Source organism: Octodon degus, unplaced genomic scaffold (genome assembly GCF_000260255.1).
Source record: "Octodon degus isolate 3935 unplaced genomic scaffold, OctDeg1.0 scaffold00021, whole genome shotgun sequence".
NCBI lineage: Eukaryota > Metazoa > Chordata > Mammalia > Rodentia > Octodontidae > Octodon > Octodon degus.
Genome location: NW_004524597.1, coordinates 9617211 through 9637037, shown reverse-complemented (window position 1 = coordinate 9637037; position 19827 = coordinate 9617211). Strand labels below are relative to the sequence as shown.

The 19827-nt window shown below is 48.6% G+C and overlaps 1 protein-coding gene across 4 annotated transcripts in view; it reads right to left on the bottom strand.

The window, feature by feature from the left end:
* Pkd1 (polycystin 1, transient receptor potential channel interacting) overlaps nucleotides 1-13633 on the bottom strand; it is a 48626-nt gene extending 34993 nt beyond the window's left edge. For all 4 annotated transcript variants that reach the window (XM_004627868.2, XM_023711858.1, XM_023711857.1 and 1 more), the window contains exon 1: nucleotides 13419-13633. In XM_004627868.2, coding sequence (XP_004627925.1) covers nucleotides 13419-13633 — 215 coding nt within the window. The remainder of the gene's footprint in view (nucleotides 1-13418) is intronic.
* Between the last annotated feature and the right edge of the window lie 6194 nt (nucleotides 13634-19827).

Here is a 19827-nt window from a genome sequence, read left to right as displayed (position 1 = left end):
GAGTTATTCCACTGAGCCATCTCCCCGGCCACCAGAACATAAATTTACAAGCAAAACAAAGCACGAAAGAACAAAAAACCAACTATATCCAAATATATGCAACCTAACTGAGAATGTCCCTGTGATCCCAGCAATTTGGGAAGCTGAGACAAGAGGATCATGAGGTTAGGCCCAACCTGGCCAATTTAGCAACTTAGCAAGATCTTGTCTCTGAATAAAACATAAAATGGGGTAGGGAGGTAGTTCAATGCAAAGTCCTTGGGTTTAATTCCCAGTACCACAATAAACAAATAAGCAAGTAAACAAATACCAAAATATTCAACCTCCACAAAAAATATCATTAAAAAGTCATAAAGAAAATCAACTACAACAGGTTGGATGCAGCCTGTCACAATGACACATGCCTATAGTCCCAGCTGCTCAGGAGGTTGAGGTAGGAAGATTCCTTGAGCCCAAGAATTCCAGATCACCATATCAGCCTGAGCAACATAGTAGACCCTGGAAATATGGAAGGCTGCTGTTCAGGTTCTTAAAAAAAAAAAAAAAAAAAAGCCACTACAAGCTAGGAACACTGAACAAACCATGAAATAAAAGCCATCACTACAATTTTTTAAAAAGAAAAAGCTGGGCATGGTGGCATACATCTGCAACCCCAAATACTCAGGCGACAGAAGCAGAAGGATTGCAAATTCATGGTCCATCTGACGAACTTCATGAGACCCTGGCTCAAAATTTAAAAATAAAATAAAAAGGCTGAATACATTGCCTAGCAGCATGAAACTTTAGGTCTAACCCCAACTGCCACCAAATAAAAAAAGGGCTAAAAGCAAAAATGCAATTAATAAAAGCATAAATAGCCCTAGATGTAGAAGGAACACTCACTCTTCATAGTATTTAGAGATACCAATGAAAATAACTTATTTTTTATTTTAGGTTGGGAGCCCCCAGTTCAGGGCACATGGAAATGACCCACTCCCATGAGACTGATGATGACTATCCTGCTTGGCCTTTCTGGGCAGCATGGTAGGCGTTTCCACACCTTTTAACCCATCAACTCTACTTCTTTAGCACCTTGAGAACCTCTGGTAGAGGTAAAGGCCATGTTCATCTCTATTGTCTACCTCCTGGCATTCTTTCTACCCAATACTCCCAACCCCAACTCAGTGGTACTCCTAGGATGGAGGCCTCTGCACTACTCTGACTCAGTGGACAATTCTGGGTCCTGCTCAGTCTGAGTTATCACCCTATTCTCCAAACCATGCAGCCTGAGTCCCAACCCACAAAGTTTTTGCTCTTTTAGGTAGGCATTCACTTACTACTGCGCTTGGTACCTCTCACTGGTCCAAGTCTTTAGGCAGTGACCACCCAGCTGCTACAGCCAGAGGCCAGGGAGTGGGATCTGCCTCCACCCTTTCCTAGCCACAGCACAGTCCAGGTCACTATCCCCCAACACTCTCCTGGACAGTGCCCTGGCTTCAGCTGGCCACATCTTGCCCCTCCTATCTGAGCTCCCATAGGCAAGGCTATGGCAAAAGTTGTGCCAGGGGAAACTTCAGATTAAAACATAAGCAGAAACAAAATAAAAAACAAACAAAAAACCCTAAGCAGACACTTCTTGGTGGCTGCAGTGACCTCATAGCAATCTGTGCTTTCAGGAGAAACAGGATATGGGCCCATGGAAATGGCCCTGAGAAGAAAGGTAAACCAGAAGCACAGACAAGCTCCCCACAACTGCCAACCAACATAGGAGCTGAACAGAACCAGGAAACTTCTGGCTCAGTCTCCAACAAATGAAAAGAACTTTGTGTTCTTCTATAGTCTCTTTCTGGAAAGTTCATCTTCTTTTTTTTTTGAAAGTTCATCTTGAATGGCAGATACTGGGGCACCTGAGAAAGTAGGGTAGGGGGTCAGGTAAGTCTCATGGCCCCAGCACCTTGTCCTCATGTCAGGACATGATCACTCCTCCCAAACTAGTTCTCCAGAGGCCAGTTCAGTGGTACTGCCCCCAGAGTTCTTCTTCCAAAAGAAAGCCCTACCACTAGGCCTTTCTCTCCCAGAGTCTGCCTAGGCCATAGCTGTGGCACAGAAAAACCAAAGAGGGACTGGAATGCTGCTTGTCAGTTACCCTTGTCCAGGACAAAACAAAGCCTGGACAGAAGCTAGCTGCTAGACCATGGCCAATATCCCCAAGAGCATCTACATGGGCAGGATATGGTAATGTGAACTACAGAAACCTGGCAGACACCAGGGAAACTGGAGGACTACCCAGGGGTCCTCAACCAGCCCTGCAGCCCATAGAAAGAAGAACAACAGCTTTCCATATCTCCATCTGCTGCTACCATCACAGTTCTGGGTGAACACTATATGGGCCTGTGAGATAGCTCAGCGTTGTTTTGTTTTGTTTTTTTGTTTTTTTTTTTCAGAACCAAGGATTGAACTCAGGCCCTTGCGCTTGCTAGGCAAGCACTTATTCTACTGAGCTATATCCCCGGCCCTGGGTGAACACTAAAACCTGGCCAGCCCCAACCCCTAGGGCCTTGAATTTCCTTCACATCCCCAAGTGACATCATCACTGCTTGATGCCCTACACTCCAGGTTTCTGCAAGGATCAGAGAAGTGATGCAGTGGGCACCAGGTCTCCTGAACAGAAGGGGCAAAGAAGCAAGGACACCAAGGACAGTCAGTTGGCAACTGCCCCATGGCCCCTCACCCCTCCACCAGGAGGAAAGCCAGCAGCCTGACAGGGGCACCTCAGAGAGGTCTGGGCCAAATGCAGTTCACTTAGACCCTCTGATCTTCCAAGGTCTAAGCCAGAAGTTTTCAGAGACCTTATAGCCTAAGTTGGAAGGGGTTAGGCCAGCTCAGGATGAGAGGGGGATGCTGGGGAATCACATATGCCAGGGACAGGCAGATGATCATGGCAGTAAGAGACACATGTCACATGGGCATGGTGATGCATGTCTATAATTCCAGCACTTGGGACACTAAGGCAGGAGGATTTCCATGAGTTAAAGGCTAGCCTGGGGTACATAGTGAGTTCAAAACCAGACAAATACATAGCAAGACCCTGTCTCAAAAAATTTCACACACACACACACACACACACACACACACACACACACACACGTCATACCCCTGGCAGGCCTGCTCCCCAATGTCCAACGCAGTTTGACACTAATCCTAAAGTCTGTGACAAAGGTGTGGGAGCTCTTCTCTGCTGCCCCCTCTGCCTATTACAAAATAGCAAGTGTGCTGGGAGAGGTGAAGCCCCCACTGTACCTCATATGCCAACAATCTCCTTCTTTCCCTGCCTTCCAGATCAGACATTCTAGGGAAGGACATCTGGTACCCCTGGAGCTGGGGCACTACACTGCCACATGTGGGATATACCCGACATGGCCAGTGAACTTCACCCACCTGGGAGTGTGTATACCACCAAGGAAGGTGTCAGGGTCTGGCTCCTAACTTTGTTACCTACACAGGGCTCACCCTAAGCCACACAGGGGCAAAGAAGGAAGGTGGTTTGCTGGAGAGGATATGATTATGCATGTGAAGATATACAGTAGGGTATGCAAGGTGAGGTAAAGGAGGGCAACTATGTATGCCTCAAACATAGGGCAGGTTCAAGACCTACCTCCGTTCTAGAGCTGCAAAAACAGAGGCCTCAGGCAAACCTGACCCTGATCTGCAGCTGAATGGCCTCAGCTGCCTCCTTTGCTTAGTGGGGAGTAATGAGGATGCCCACTCCTCAGTCCAGATGCTGGGAGAGGTGTGCTGGCCAGCTGGAGCCCCCAAGGAAACATCTGCACATTCCAAAAGCATGTGGTCAGCAGGCAGGCAAGTGCCAGGCCCAGCACCCCCGCCCCGCACTGGCCGCCGTACTGGAAACAGGACTCAGGGGAATGGCTCTGAGGGGCCGCCTGCGGACATTATGTAACCCACTCCTCCCGAGCCAGCCTCCTCCTTTCAACAACCAGGACAGCAAGGTGCATGGGGTCCCCATCCCCTTCAGGCCCCATCAGCCAGCTCTATAAGCTCCCTGGAGGAAACAGGGTCTCCTCAGCAGAGTTTAGGAACCCCATAGAAGCATCCATCCAGGAGCCAGAGCCAAGGTAGAGGCAAGGAGAGCAAGGGCTGCCCCTCCCAGCCCCCAGTCTGGCAGAGGAAAGAGGGAAGGACAGGCCCTGCTGGCCTCGCCACAGCACCTTTCCTCACTAATGTACTTTCCTTTCAGGAGACCAGTAGCTGTGCCAGGGGCGTCCAACACCCTCACTCTGCCTCACTCCCTTTGCTTTTTTTGCTTCTTCTATTTATGGTGAGTGAGGCTGGCTTTCAGCCCCGGAAATGATGTTTAAATTAATGAATTCAAGTTTAAGAGAGTTGAAGAAAAACACGCAGAGAGCACTGGGATAGGGAGGGGGAAACCTTTTGGCCATGCCCACCCTATATTTCCAGGCAAAAGGGGCAGAAAGCCAGCCAGACCTATCCCTGCTGTACGCCCTGATGCCCAGGTCCCACCTGGCTCCAAACCAGGGCCCAGGAAGCAGCAAAGGACAAGCCTTTGAGACAAGAAAAAAAGGACAAGGGTCACTCAGATGAGTTGGGACCTGATGGTCTTAGTCCCAGGGTTTGGGGAGGGAAGCAGAAGGACCCCCTACATCACAGGGCATCCTGTAGGGTCTGCCTGTCCATACAGAGCCCCTTGCTACAGACTTCAATTGCCACCCCACCCCACCCCTACCTAGGACCCTCCTGGGACCCATAGACAAGGATGAGAGACTCCGGCATCAGAGCCAAAGAAAGGTGGGAGATGGGGGACCTTCCTGAACTGCAAGGGAAAAACCCCACACAGAGGGCTGTCCCAAGAGCCATCCACTCATCTAGGAATTAACAGAACCAGGGTGGGCAGGTAGGCTCACTTCTTCCCATCTACAGCTGGAACACCCTTCTAGGGGGAGGGTGGGAAAAATATCCATGCTGAGAAGCACTCCAAACCCCTTCTGGTGCCCTGGCACACAACTCAGCACCAGGACTGCCAGTGGCTCATACCCCATCACAGCCATGAGGGCAATACAGCACCAGCCTATTCTCCAGACAGGAACCCTGAGGATCAGGGAGATCTGTCTCTACCCCCAGATAAGTCCAGAGGTGGCCAGAAGACCTATGTTGTCCAAGGAGAAAGTTGGGGGTCCTTGCTTTTCAGGGGCAGGAACACGAGGCCAGCTGGCAGTCTCATTACTCATGCTCATTATTTACTCAATTCTCAGGCAGGGTCAGTGACATTAACCTGTCCAACACCAGGGCTAAGGAGCAGCACAGATGCTCAGGACCCTTGAGCCCACTCCACTCCCACAGCTATGACATCTCTTCTGGCCTTAACCTTTGTACATGCTGTGACCAGACAAGCTGGCTACTGTCCTTACGTAGGGACAAAGCCTCCCCAAGGGTAGACTCATAGGATCCAACTTCCTTCAGAGCAGGGGGCTGCTAGAGGTGGAGATAGCAGCTGACCAGGGCTGGGAGAAAAGAAGTCCACCCCATGGCCTCCAAATGCAGCCCCTGTCCCTGGCATTGCTACCCAGGCACAGTGGGGCCCCCTGGCAAAAATGGCTGCCAAGCCAGAGAGAACGAGGTGTTCCGGAAAGAATATGAGCTGCATTTTCCAGCTGTGCCCCATCCTGCAGGAGGATGCTCACCCCACCACTGCGCCCACGCCTGGTCAGGCCAGGAGGAGTGCCGAGCTCAGACAGCCACCACCCCAGACGGCTGCTGCGGAAGAAGCGGGATGTTTTCATTCCAGAATGCTAGGCAGGCGGCCGTCTGGGCTCCGGCTGCTGGCGCTGGTTGCCGCCACAGTGTTCCAGAGAGGAAAATATGCATCTCCATCCAAAATGGCCTCCTCAGTAGAAATCAACTCCAGCCAAACTCTCCCTCAGGAGTTGGGGTCTCTATGTACCCTGCCCATTTGGCAGAGGCACCTCAGAGGGGAAGAGTAAAAGCAGCAGCAGACCTGTCCTATACCCCTGGGGGAAGCCCAGGGAGGAGTTGGCAGAGGTAGGATCCACATTTGGCATTAGCCACACTGATAGCTGTCTCAAGATGGCAGCCTGAGACACAGCTGCACAATAACCAGCATGAGGGAGAAGGCGCCTCAAGCACTGGAGGGAAAAAATATAGAATACTCTCTAGAGGATCTGAAAAAGGTAAAAATGAGGGTCACATTCACTTGGGACAACCTTCCAAAACACTCCCAAAGGTCTAGCAATATCCACCAGACACACAAAGATCTAACAGTGCATGATGACCAAGGCTGGCATCAGGGCAATATGCTGTCATAAGCAGAGACACCAAGGACAGTGCAGGAGACAGACACATCACTATCAATCAGGACAAAAGGAAAAGATAAAACAGGAGATTGTGCACATCAGGCTGCTTACTCCATATAATTTCACTGTCATATATACATATTTGAATCCATCAAAAACCACAAAAGCTGAAATAAAAATCAAGCAAAGAAACCAAGTGCTACACATACTCAGCACTCAAGAGGCAAGACTAAGCCAGGCATGGTGATGCACACCTGTAATTCCAACACTCAGAAGGCTGAGGTAGAAGGATGGCTGCAAGTTCCAGGTCAGAATTAACTACCTAGCAAGACCCCATCTCAGAGAAAAGGAAGAGGAGGGAACATGCCAGCCCTCAGGAATACCCATAGCCTTTGCACTGAAGACACCTTAGATCAGACCAGGGAAGATAGGAAGACTTCTAACCTTTTGGCCTTCTTGGGCAGAGCGCTGAGGCATGTAGAGGAGTCTGCCTACTCAGACTGGTCTGTTCTTCCCCTATCTGCCATAGCACCTGATCTGTGCATGTCTCAACCTTAGGCTCTTGTGTACTCTGCCCCCAGCAGGGCAGGTCCTTGGGTCTGGCATTTGGTGGCTGATACCTGAATACAAGGCAATGGTATCCCAGAAACCACGGAGAGAAGAGCCAAGGAGGCCACCTAAACAATGATTATGAATACTGGGCTTGGCAGTGAGTCCTGCTGGTGCATGACATATCCCAATTCTGAAAGATAAATTAATGTAGTTATGGTGCTCAATTCACAGACAAGAAAAATGACCATCAGGGAGGCTAGTATCATGGTCAAAATCATACAGGATGTGGAGAAGGACCTGAAATGTGAACATTAGGTCCCCACACCTCCTTCTTGAAACTAAAAGGAAACTATTCAGGACCACAACAGAGATGGCTGGAGAGTCTATGAGGAGCTAGTTGAAAGGCATGGACTTCAGCAGACCCTAGGTCTCACCACAAGTTCTTCAAACACACCCCAGGCACACTTCAGAAGGCTCATTGTCACCTTTCCTTGGCACCTACAAACCAGGATGCTACATGTAGTTGGGGGCACGGGGAGCTGCCCCAGAGCATGCTAAACTCATCACATCTGCCATAGCTCACTGATTATGTGCCCCTAGGGAAGTGAATCAATCTCTGGCAACCTCAGTTTTCTGGTCTGTAAAATGGGACCAAAAGTGATTGCAGCCCCACAGTACCACAGTTAGATGTCTATGAAAGGATGTAAAGGGCTTAGCACAGGATTCAGTACTGGTCACCACAGAAGGCAACAAGACAGTAGGAGTCCATAGCTCTTTAGTAGCTCCTCCAGAGATCTTTTTAAATTTCTGATTTAATTCACCAACAGAAAGCTTACCCACTGAAGTAAACAATTCAGCGGTTTTCAGCATGTCTACAGAGTTGTACAACCATCATCATTATCTAACTTCAAGACATTTTCATCATTCCAAAAAGAAACCTCACCTTCCTTTGCCATCACCCCTCACCACCCTACCCTTCCTCTGATACAAGCAACCATTAAGATGTTTTCTATCTCTGTGGATTTGATTATTCTGCACCTTTCACGCTGATGAAGTCATAGAATATGTGGCCTCTGGGGAAGCTGTTTCATCAAGCGCCATGTGCTTAGAACCCATGTGCTCTGCCATGTATCACCATACCAAAATGAACATATCCTTCTTCAGCATCCACCTGAAATGTCTGTTTAAGTCCTTTTCCAATTTTTTTGTTTATTTTCATTTATTTATTTATCCGGTACAGGGTCTCGCTAAGCAGCTCAGACTGGTAGTGATCCTCCTGTCTCAGCTTCCCCAGTGCTGAGATTACAGGCATGCACCACCACACCCAGTCTTGGTGGCCAACATGGCAGACTGGAGTTCCACGACTGGCATGGCATGTGCTAATGGGGATCAAATTTGAACTTGAGTCCTTGCACTTGCCAGGTAGGTGTTTAAACCACTAAGCTATCTCCCCAGCCCCTTTTCCCATTTTTTTTTTTTTTTTTTACAAAGCCTTTGGGGTTTTTTGTTTGTTTTCTTTAGATCTTTTAAAAGACAAGTTCTTGCTATAGTTAGGTTGGCCTTGAACTCATTACTGAATGCACACTGGCCTCAAATTCATAGTGATCCTCCTGCTTCAGCCCACGTGGTCCACCCTGGTATTATCATTTATCACTCAAACTTTTGGAGTGTTAGGCAGGCATTGTAGGACATGCCTGTAACCCCAGCACTCAGGAGGCTGGGGCAGGTGGATCATCATAGACTATACAGTAAGTTCAAGGCCACTCTAGACTATATAATGAAGCCCTGTCTCAAACAAAAAACTTTTGGGGTGTTTCTACCACCCAGGTACTATGAATGTGATGGTGCATGAATGTGTGTATCTTTGTGTGACATTGCTTTTTCTTGGGTAGATATCCAGGAGTGAAGAGCACAGTCCTATGTAACTCCATGTGATTGTTCGAAGAGCTGCCAGACTCTTCCACAGGCAGCACCACTCCACAGCCCTCTCAGCAGAGGACATAAGTTCTCATTTCTCCCCAGCCTCACCAATACTTGTGATTCTTTATGACAACCGCATCCTAGTGGGTATGAAGTGGTGTCTCACTGTGGTTTTGATTTGCATTTCTCTAATGACTAACAACGTTGAGCATCTTTTCCTACGGTTCTTGGCCAGTTATGCTTCTTTTGTGGAAAAATGTCTATTCAGGTCCTTTCTCCAGTTTTTACAGAGCCACTTGGTTTGGTTTGGTTTTGTTTTACTTGGGTTTTTTGTTGGTTTTTTTTTTTGTTTGTTTGTTTGTTTTTTGTTTTTTGAGACAGGGTCTTGCTATGTAGTTCAGGCTGGCCTTGCACTCATTATGGAACCCACACTGGCCTTGAATTCATAGTGATCCTCCTGCTTCAACCTCCCATTTACTGAGATTACAGGTGTGTGGCACCACATCCTGTCAGGGCCATTTGTTTTGTTACTGAGACCTTAGAGTTCTCTGTATATGCTGGACACAAGTCCCACATCAGGTGGATGACCTGCAGATGTCTCTCATCACCACAGATGTTCTTGTAGCATGATGCTCAGATGTTCCCGAAAGGCACTAACTGCTAAAGATTTCCAGAGTACAGATACTCCGGGGTGCATCTTTTCAGGTCTTCAAGTGTTTCTGAGGAAGGCAGGCTATACATGAGATGCTTTGCTTCCTTGGAAAATAGGCATCGTTTTTTCTCCTTCCCCATGGTAACCAAATATAGACATTCGTTGTTGTTCTTATTTTTTTGGCAAACTAAGTTTGCCAAACTTAGTTTGGTGGGGTTAAGACTAAGTTATCTTTCACATTGTTCCCAAAGATGGCACCTTGTAAGAGACAAAGCTCAGAACCCAGAGGGCCAGCCAGCAGCACTTGAATGGTGCCATCTCCCTTGTATCTTCACACAGCAGTTAGGGTTCCTTTTAAAAAGTGTGGGCCATGCTTCTCTTCTAGACCTTATAATACTCTCCCTACCTGGTTATACTATAAAGATTATGCCTCCTATTGCTTTATTACCTCATGCCTCAGGAACTTTATGCAGTTTTTCTCTTGTCTGGAATGCTCTGCCAGGTCCTGGGCAGCTCCTGGAGAAACTTTGAGTCTTGGCTTCAATGTCACCTGCAGCTGTGGCCCTTCTCAGTCTCATCATTTGACTTTATTGTTTTAGACTCCATGTCAGTTTAATGTGGGTTTCTCCTCATGATAACTGAGCCCAATGGTGGTCTCATAGGCCCCTAGTACAGGGCTGGACAAGTCACAACTGGGCACTACATCTGGTGAGGGCTCAAGGAGGCTCACAGCTAGGCAGAAAGCTTCAGTGACAACCCTGGCTCTTAGGCCCCAGGGCTTAGAACAGGAGCTTGAGGACCCTCTGTTGCACCTAGAGCAGCACTGCACATGGCAGGTACAATCTAATACGTTAGGCCCAAGTGCTCACTTTGCTAGCACATATAATACATTGGGGCCAAGCTAGCACCCACCAAGCCCTGGGGTCTGCACACAGATGCCTGCCTTTCCTCACACCTATAACCAGGACACAGACACTGGGGGCTGAGCCTCTTCCCACCAATCTCATTATTTAGTGGCCCAGGGAAGAAATGCCAAGGCCTTTAATACTCCCAGGAAACAAAAGACCCAAAGGCTCCTATATTTAAAACCTACTGAGTCCCTAGTATATGCTTCATTCTAGTCCCAAAACACTCACTCACAAAACAACACTAGGCCAAAGTAAGCCCTGAGCTAAACACAGCAGCACAAGCTACCCAATAAGTGATCTGAAATAGCAACCAAAGCTGATGCAGTGCCATCCAGGAAAGCCTTCTACTATGACAGAATATTTATGTTGTCGCCCCTAGCCACAAGAGGCTCTAGAGCATTGGATGTGGGGCCATCCACACAAAGATCCAATTCCCACTTGCATAGATGCAGAGGACAGAAACAGACCCCAAAACACTGCGAGTGACAGTTCAGAGACAACTGGGAACCAAGAGTCACAGAAGCCAGTTTATTCAACAAACAGCAGAAGAGGAAAGAGGGGTGAAAGAATGTAACATCAACAGAGTCTTAAAGGTATCAGATAATTACACTATCAGACCTTACTGAAACTCAAATTCAAACTATAAAAAAAAAAAAAAACCCGGAATGAACTGCACATTTAATAGACTGAGGAGTAATAACAAATGGCATAACAATGAGTTTTAGATGTGTTTCGGGAGTTGTGATACACTCCAAAATGCTCACAGATTAAAGACCAGAATTCTGGAAATTACTCAAAATGTGGGGGAGGTTTGATATGGGAGAGGAGGTGAGATTTATCACCCGTTCTGCCTAATTTTTTCTGTAAGGAAGCTTTAAATTCTCCATAGCAAAGTTTTAAAAATAGTGCAGCAGCAACATTTTGCCAATAACGTCATCTTTTTCAAGCTGCCACCTCCCAGCAGCAGCATCATTTTAACCCAAGAAAGACTGGAAGGTTGTGCTGCTGGAAGCCCAAGCCATCCTTTCGTCTGTCCTGCCTCATATCAGGCCAAGGAATCACAAACAGGTACCCAAGCCCCCCCCCGCCCCCCGCAGAGAGGCTGCTTGTGATAAGAGAACGCAACACTCCCAGAGCACCTAAACATGCATGGGGGAGGTTGCCCTGTGTCTATGGCTTCACCCTCAGAGAACCTGGACTGCCTCCCTAAGAAGTTTGCTGGATTAAACCCATTAAACACAGATGGTGGCCTGGAGGACCAGCAAAGGGATCAACACCTCCCTCTGGCCCCAGTTTCCTTTGTGTGCCTCCTCACCTCTGGAAATCTTCCAGAGCCATCCTTGGTGGTAGAAAGAAGAATGTGAAGTCTCCTCCATTCCTCACTCTCCTGGCTTACATGAGGTCACCCTGATGTTTCCTCACACAGAGGTCAGCACCCTAAAAACCCTGCCACCTCAGGCCAGATCAGGTCACCAGCTCTCAGAAAGCTCACTTTCACAAAACCCAAAAAGCAACAGCCTGAGAGTGGACAGTGCTACATGCCCCTCATCCTGTATTTCCTGGATAGCTGCTAGGAGGCTAGCAAAGGGGCAGCAGGGGCTGGGGATGTGAGAAGGACACAGGGAGCTAGGCCTGACCAGAGCAACCAGTTGGCAGAGACTAAGATACCCTCACACACAGCATCCAGAAACAAAGGGTGGAGTGGATCTGACGCAATTCTGTGGGCACTGCTGGCAGGCAAGAGGGGGCCCATCTCCACATAGACAGTGGCGCCACAGTTGCTCAAGTGGTCAAGCAGTACAATGACAAGCCCAGAACAGCCCCCAACCACAGTTCTCAGCTAGCCCTGAAGAACTTGCTCTTTCCACCCCAAGCCTCTGAAGCAAAACTCCAAGGACAAAGGGTTCTCCTACTAAAGGTACCTCTACGTTGGAGTCACCAAGGAGCAATTACCCAAAAAAGAAAAAAAAAAAAGAAAAGAAAGAAAAAGAAAAAGAAAGAAAGTAAGAGGCAGAGAAGAGCCATTCCCCAGATTTAACAGGCCCAGGATGTTACATTACAAGTTTCCCTAGGAGATTCCAGCAGTAGCTTCTGGGCTGAGGTGTCCAAAAGTGCCCAGGAAATTAAAGGAGTTGGGATTAACGGGCCCTGAGACTTTCCCAGCCCATGGAACAAGAATCTACAATCTCAGTCCTCTACCCCCTTCTCAGTCCAATCCTGGGTCCTGGCACTTCACAGGTCCAATTCTCCCTAGCTATGTCCAGAAAGTGATACCTTGGACAAGTCTCATCAGATCTCCACAACTATTTCCTCAGCTGCAAAACTGACTACTCCACAGAAGTTAAATGTGACAATCCCTAAGAGTTTGACAAAGGCCTGGCTGAGGGAATTCTCTCAAAAAAGGCTCCCTATTACTATTACCTCTTAAGTGTTTTACCCCTCCCACTGTTGCCAGAATTTCGCTGCAGCAGAGCATCCTGAGACCCTTCAAGTCCTCGGAGAGCCTGTGGGTCCACATCCTACTCTTCCTCACCAACCCTTCACACCATTCCTCAAGCTGTTACGTTTAGCCACGTTCAGGCACCTTCTCTTCCTCACACCTTAGGTGCCCTCCCCTTTTCCTCTGGTCCCACCTCCACGCCGCTTCTTTAACCTCAGTATCCACGCCGTTCTACCAACACCTGCCCCTCCTCCACAGAAACCCCGCCTCCCAGAAAATCCTCAAGCCCCAGGCCGCATCCCAATTAGAGTCTAATTAGTTTCTAATCGGCGTGTGTTTGTTTTCTCCACACACCTCCACCTTCCCGCCCCGCCCCGCACGCTGTCAGCTCCCGCTCTCAGAATCCCAAGGCGAGGGACGCCTGTTGTCACAGATACCAGGACTTTTGGCCTGCCCCCTCCCCCTCAGCCACGCCGGCCACAGTTCCAGATTTTCCTTATTTAGTCGGGCCGACAGCCGCGCCGGAGCCTCGCCCTGGGAGCGGCCTAACTCTGCTGCGATGCTCTCCCGGCCACCCGGAGCCATGGCAACCGCCAGTCCGCCCAGGCCGGGCTACTCACAGAACTGTGGTGTCCGCAGGGATGCGCAGCCCGGGCCCGAGCGTATGCAGCCCACGGCCTGAGCAGTTGACCAGGCAGGCGGTGCCCGGCGCCGGGCCGCAAAGACATGGAGGAGCGCACGGCCCGCAGCCGCGCCCGGGGGCCCCCGCCAGCCCCCCGAGCCACAGGCCCAGGCCCAGGGCCAGCGCCAGCCGGGCGGGCGCGCCAGGCGGCATCGTCAGCGCAGCGCGCGCATGGCCCCGGCGGCCCGAGGCCTGCCGGCGCACCGACGGCCGCCTCTCAGGCAGGGACAACGGAGGGCATGGCGGGGCTCGGGACAGGATCCGGTGACGGCCGCGGCCTGTCTGCTGAGCGACGCCGCTCGGGGTCCTTCGCTGCCAGCTCGCGTTGCACTGCGGGCCCCGCGCGGACTCCTCCTCCTCCCCGCGGCGCGTGGGCGGATCCTGCCCACACCCCGCCCCGCGTCTCCCAGTCGGCCGCGGAGTGGGGCGGGAGGGACCGGTTGCTCCGGCTCCGCCCCAGCTCTGTAGCGTCACCGCCCGACTGGGAGGATGTAGGCTCCGCCCGGTGCTCCGTCAGGCAGGCAGGGGCGGGCGCCCGGGTTTGGCATCCGAAAGCTCTATCCTTCGCCTTGGGTTCTCAGGCTCCGCCGTCTGCGCAATTTAGGTCGTGGGCGTTGCGGGATGGGCGGGCTCTGGTGGCCCCGCCTCCCTTCGGCTCGGGAAGAGGCCCGGTCGCTCATCCCGCCCCCGCCCCTGCCAGTCACCGACTGCTTTGCGCGCGCGTCCCAGACTAGGCTGGTCTCCCGGCGCGCTTCCCCATTTGTCATCTCAGTTTCCAGTCTCCCCCCATTCAACAATCACTGCACTAAAACACCAGCAAAAACAACTACCGCTCGCTCCAAACGGTTTCTGAGCGCCCGTTGCACACGCCCCGGCTCCCCAGGCCTCACAGCAGTCCCCGAGCACCCGACACACAGTAAGAGCCCAGTTAATGCCTACTGCGTCATCTCTTGGAGCTCCACACAGAGGAGGAGACACTGAGGTGACGGCAAGGTGGGACTCACTGGGCCGGTGAAGAGCAGCCCTGAAAGTCCAGCACCGCAATGCAGCAGCCCGGTCCCTTCTGGGGCGCCGTGTCCTCCTCTTTGGCCCTGGCCACTTCTTGCTCGTCTTTCTATGGTAGGTGTTCTCCCTGTGTATGCAGTAGATCATTACAAATGAACACATGTTGCAGAGAAGACTTCAGATGGAACATGGCTTAACGCTGAAAAATGCTAGAACTCAGGTACAACCACGGATTGTGAGATTCCGTTTACGTGAAATATGCAAAATAGGCAAGTCCATGAACATGGAAAGTAGATCCGTGGCCCCAGGCACCAGGGGAGGTGATGGGTGATAAAATTAGTGGTGACTGCTGCATGGCTTATATTATAAAATAGGCTACCAGTCACTAAATTGTGTGCTTTGAAAGAGTTAATTTTCAATTTAAAAATAATTTAAAATGTTCTACCACGGAGCGGTGCTGTTGGGTCAGGTGTATACTAGACTCAAAATCAGCCCTTTGAGTCCCTCCTGAACCTGGACACAGACTGAAGATATATATCCCCAGACTCCAAACTGCAAGGTCTCTCTGGAGTTGTTCTTCCAGGGACTTGGCATTAAGGTCTTCACTGAGTTCTGAGGCTTTTCAGCATCCTTCCTCTGTTTAAACTGGTTGGAAACCTCCCCTAAATCCACAGGTAGCTAAATCCACACACTTCTACTACTACCTGCTGGTAAAACTCCCAAGCAGGACTTGGGGAATGCATTACTACTCAACTGTTCTTAAATCTGAGGAAGCAGTGCATTTATGCCTGCTTTTTATTTGTGTGATGGGAATGGCGATCTTATGTGGGTTTTGTTCTTGTGTTTTGTAGTGCTGGGGATTGGACCCAGGACTTTCACACTGAACTATATCCCCAGCCCTTTTTAATGTTTTGAGACAGGTCTTGCTAAATCTCCTTCATTGCTCAGGGTGCACTAAAATATTTTGTTTTGTTTTTGGGGGGACAGGATCTCACTATGTAGTTCAGGACACGATCCTCCTGAGTGCTGGGATTACAAGTGTGTGCCACCACACCCAGTGTTAATAAGGATTTTTTTTTTTTCCTTTCAGAACTGGGGATTGAACTCAGGCCCTTGCACTTGCCAGGCAAGCACTTATTCTACTGAGCTATCTCCCCAGCCCAATAAGGACTTTTTGAGAATAGAGTTTGGAAACGTTAGCCTGAGGGGCTAGGTGCCAGGAGAAAAGAAAAGGCTGTGGGCTAGGTGGAGATGCCCAGGTGAAGGGACTAGTGCAAGGTTCTGAGACACTTGAGAAGATTCCAGAGTTCCCTGTGCAGCAGAATGTGGAGCTGGCCGGGGAGATGGCTCAGTAGAATAAGTGCTTCCCTGGTAAGAGCAAGAGCCTGAGTTCAATCCCTGGTTCTGGAAAAAAAAAAAAAGAATGTGGAGCTGGCTGATGGGCAGGTGAGAGACTCCAAAAATAGGAAACCCCAAGAACCCTTCAGTCTAGAGTTAGAAGAATCTGAGAGGATCAGAGAAGTGGGAAGAAGCTGAAGCACAATGTGTGGAAGTTGAGGCACAACTACTGTACAAGGTGAGGTTAGTAGGTACCTTGCTCTGTGAACAAAGCAGGGACTGAGTTGTGGGCAGTCCCCAACTGGTCCCCCCACACTCCCTGAACCCACTCATATCTTGGGATGTACAGAACTCTCTATAGCTTCCCATCTCTTGTGTAAGGATTTGTTGGTCTCTCAGTGTGTTCTGAAATGGCAGCAAGAATGAGGAAAAGAGGGCCGGGGAGATGGCTCAGTGGAATAAGTGCTTCCCTGGCAAGCGCAAGGGCCTGAGTTCAATCCCCTGTACCGCCAAAAAAAAAAAAAAAGAATGAGGAAAAGAAAGACAAAAAGAGAAGAGCTGGGTCAGGTGGTGACTTATCTGCCTTGTTGATGAGAGGACCCCCAGAACAACATTAAGGGCCTTTATTTATACCTTTACAAAATTGCAAGATAGGAGGTTGTCTAGACTAATAGCCCACAATGTCCAGGTAGGATGTTTTTCTCAAGACTGAGGTAGCTTGACTGCTTTAGGCAATGAGGCTTCATCCTGCCCTCCTACATATGATCAATTTCAGCTTCAGCAGCTCCCAACACTCTTGGTCTTTCCCCATGTTGTCCCCTCTGCTCAGGCTGTGTGTCCCTCTCATTAACAGGTACAGACAGACTCCTCCACAGCCTCCTCTCCAGGCCTCTTCACATGTGCTCATTTGCATGACACAGCATTTGTTCCAATCTTTCTGTCAGTGAGCAGTTCCCAGGGTCATCCTGTCCCTGGGCACTGCCATATCACCAGCATTTGTAAACTTCCTGGATTAGAGTGCTAAAGGCATGGTGTTTGCCAGTGACCTTAATTGGTAGGAAGCTAAATGCCAGCTGATTGATGCCAAGTGAGGAGTGTAGACATGGCCAGTAGCCCACTTTTTAACAGTTTAGCTATGAAAGAGAGAGGTAAAAGACAGGAATGGCTCGATATTTTTTCTCAATGAAGGAAAGACTCAAGCAAGTATACAACCTAAGGAAAGGATAGTGGCACAGAGGTAGAGGTAAATAATGCAAGACAGTAGTGGGGGCTCAGTGGTGGAAATTACTTCAGAGACAGGAGGTAGGAAATTTATGTTCTTCACTTTCCTGCCTATTTATTCATCACCTTATTCCACTGAATTGCAGTAGCTCTAGAAAGTGTAACTATTATTATCCTTTTTATTAAATGAGGTAACTGAAGCACAGAAAAGTTTTTTAAAAGGTTAAGAAATTTGCCAAAGTTGCTCAGCAGTAAGTAGCATGGCTGAGATTATTTCTAAAACCCAAACTTTTTTCTAATCTTTATTTATTTAGTTAGTACAGGTTCTTGTTACATAGCTCAAACTCAAAGTGATCTATGTCTCAGCCTCCCTAGCACTGGGATTACGGGTGTGTGGGCTGCACAGTGCACAGTACTGAGGATCAAACCTGGGCCTTTGGACTTGTCAGGCAGACACAGACCGCTGAGCTATCTCCCCGGCCCCAAACTTTTTAAATTTTTAAGAATCTTTCATTTATTTATCTGACACAGGATCTCACTACACAACTCAAACGCATAGTGATCCTCCTGTCTCAGTCTCCCCAGTGCTGGGATTACAGGCATGTGCCACCATGCCTGGTTTCAGTGGCCAGCTTAGTGCGGGCTGGCATGGCATGCGGTACCAGGGATCGAACTTGGGTCCTTGTGCTTGCCAGACAGGAGCTTAGACCCCCTGAGCTATTGCCCCAGCTGCCAAACTTTTAATTACAGTTAGATAACAAACTTTTTTAAGATTCAAGAACTCAAGTTACAGGAAGATACATCCACAAGAGAACAATGGTACAAAATAAATAAAGCAGATTAATGAAATGATTGTTTGAAAGTGACTGTGGAGCAAAATGCTATAATTTGGAAAGGATTTCTGAAACAGAAAAGACATGTTTAAAGAGGAAAATTGATTATCTGCAAATGAAATTCTATACTATTTCAACAAACCCTGTGGTGAGACAGAAAAAAAAAATAAAAGATCTTGCTTGGTTCTGGAAGGGAAACATTTTTTTAAATAGTTGTAAGAAAGCCGAACATGGTGGCAGAGGCAGGAAGATTAAGTGTGAGTTTGAGGCCAGCCTGAACTGCATAGCAAAACCCTATCTTAAAAAAAAAAAAAAAAAAGAATGTATTGAGAGAGAAAAAAGCTTGCATCTGAGAGGGACAGAAGGGGACCTGGAAAGTGGTTTGCTCACCAACCCCACTTCTCAAAGGTGTTTTATTGAGCAAAGCCCCAAGATGAGGCAGGCTTAAGGTGTCAGAACTATAACCAATCAATAAAATTAGAAGTATAGTCACTTAGGTAATATTGATCCATGACAAATGGGTGTGAGGTGGGACAAAATTGAGATTAGCCAATAAGATTACAACTAGTCGCTAGGACGATGTTGATTAAATGGAAATCAAATGGGAAAGCAAGTCATTTAGCGAGCACACATGGGATGGGTTAAGGTTTGGTCCTCCACCCCAAGGTAATTGATGCCTACTTAGAATATCCATCCCTGGGGCAGGAATGTAGCTCAGTGGCGCAGTGCCTGCCTGCCCTGTGTTTGATTCCTGTAACAAAAAAAGAAAATAGTTAAAAATAAAAAATTTTAAAACCCTAAAGAATATCCATCAGTACTATTCATCCCTAGGGGAAGTAGTAGTTCCTCTTTTTCTTGAAGCCTCGCCTTCAGTGAATGTACCTCCAGCCACAGTCTCTTCTGCACTGACCACTCTCAGGCTCAGCCCTGTCTGGCTGCCTACAATATTCTACCTAACTTAGCTATCTATAATACTCCCCTGTGAAGAAGTATCCCTAACTGCTGTGAGGGGACAGGGGGCAAAGACCAGTCTGGCTACTTCCAGGAGTTATAGTTGTGATCAGCAGTCAGAGATACTCCACAGAGGGTCTCTATCTAAAGGCCCTTGATACACACCAGGTGTTATTGTCTAGAGTAGACACACAACTTTAAATATGGAGTAGACAAGGGTCCAGAGACAGCTAAGTATGAATAGGCCAAATAATAAAATCAACAGGATAATTATGAATATGGCCAACAAGGTTTTCCACTAGAAGGAGCCAGTAATAGCTTTCCACAAAGAGGATAAGGAGAAGGTTCAGGGAATTTCAGAACTGGGAGGGAAACGTTAAAGAAGTGTTCAATTCTTCTTTTTTTGTTTGCTTTTTTTCAGTAGTGGTGTTAAACCAGGGCCTTTGCACCAAGCTAAATCTAAATCCTTAGCGCTCTCTCTCTCTCTCTCTCTCTCTCTCTCTCTCTCTCTCTCTCTCTCTTTCTCTCTCTCTCTCTTTCTTGAGACTGAGTCTCATTAAGTTGCTAAATTGCCTGGCTAAGCTGGAATTTGCAGTCCTTTTGCCTTAGTCTCCTTGGATTACAGAACACTGTGATTATACATGTGCACCACCACATCGCTTAATTTTTTTTTTTTTTTCCTTTTGATCCAGGGTCTTGCTAAGCAGTTCAGGCTGGCCTTGAGCTCATTTTATAGCCCAGGCTGGTCTGGAACTCACAGCGATTCTCCTGCCTCAGCTTCCCAAGTGCTGGAATTACTGTGTGCCACCACGCCCAGTCAGTCTAATTCTTAATGCAATATAGACTAAAAGTATTTTTTTAAATTAACAGCCAAGGGCTGGTGAGATGGCTCAGTGGTCTAAAGCACCTACTTAGAACAAGCTAAGCTAAGCAAAGCACAGGGACTGTGGTTCAATCCCCCAGCGCCACATGCCAGCCAGCCCCGCTCCCTGGTGGGCT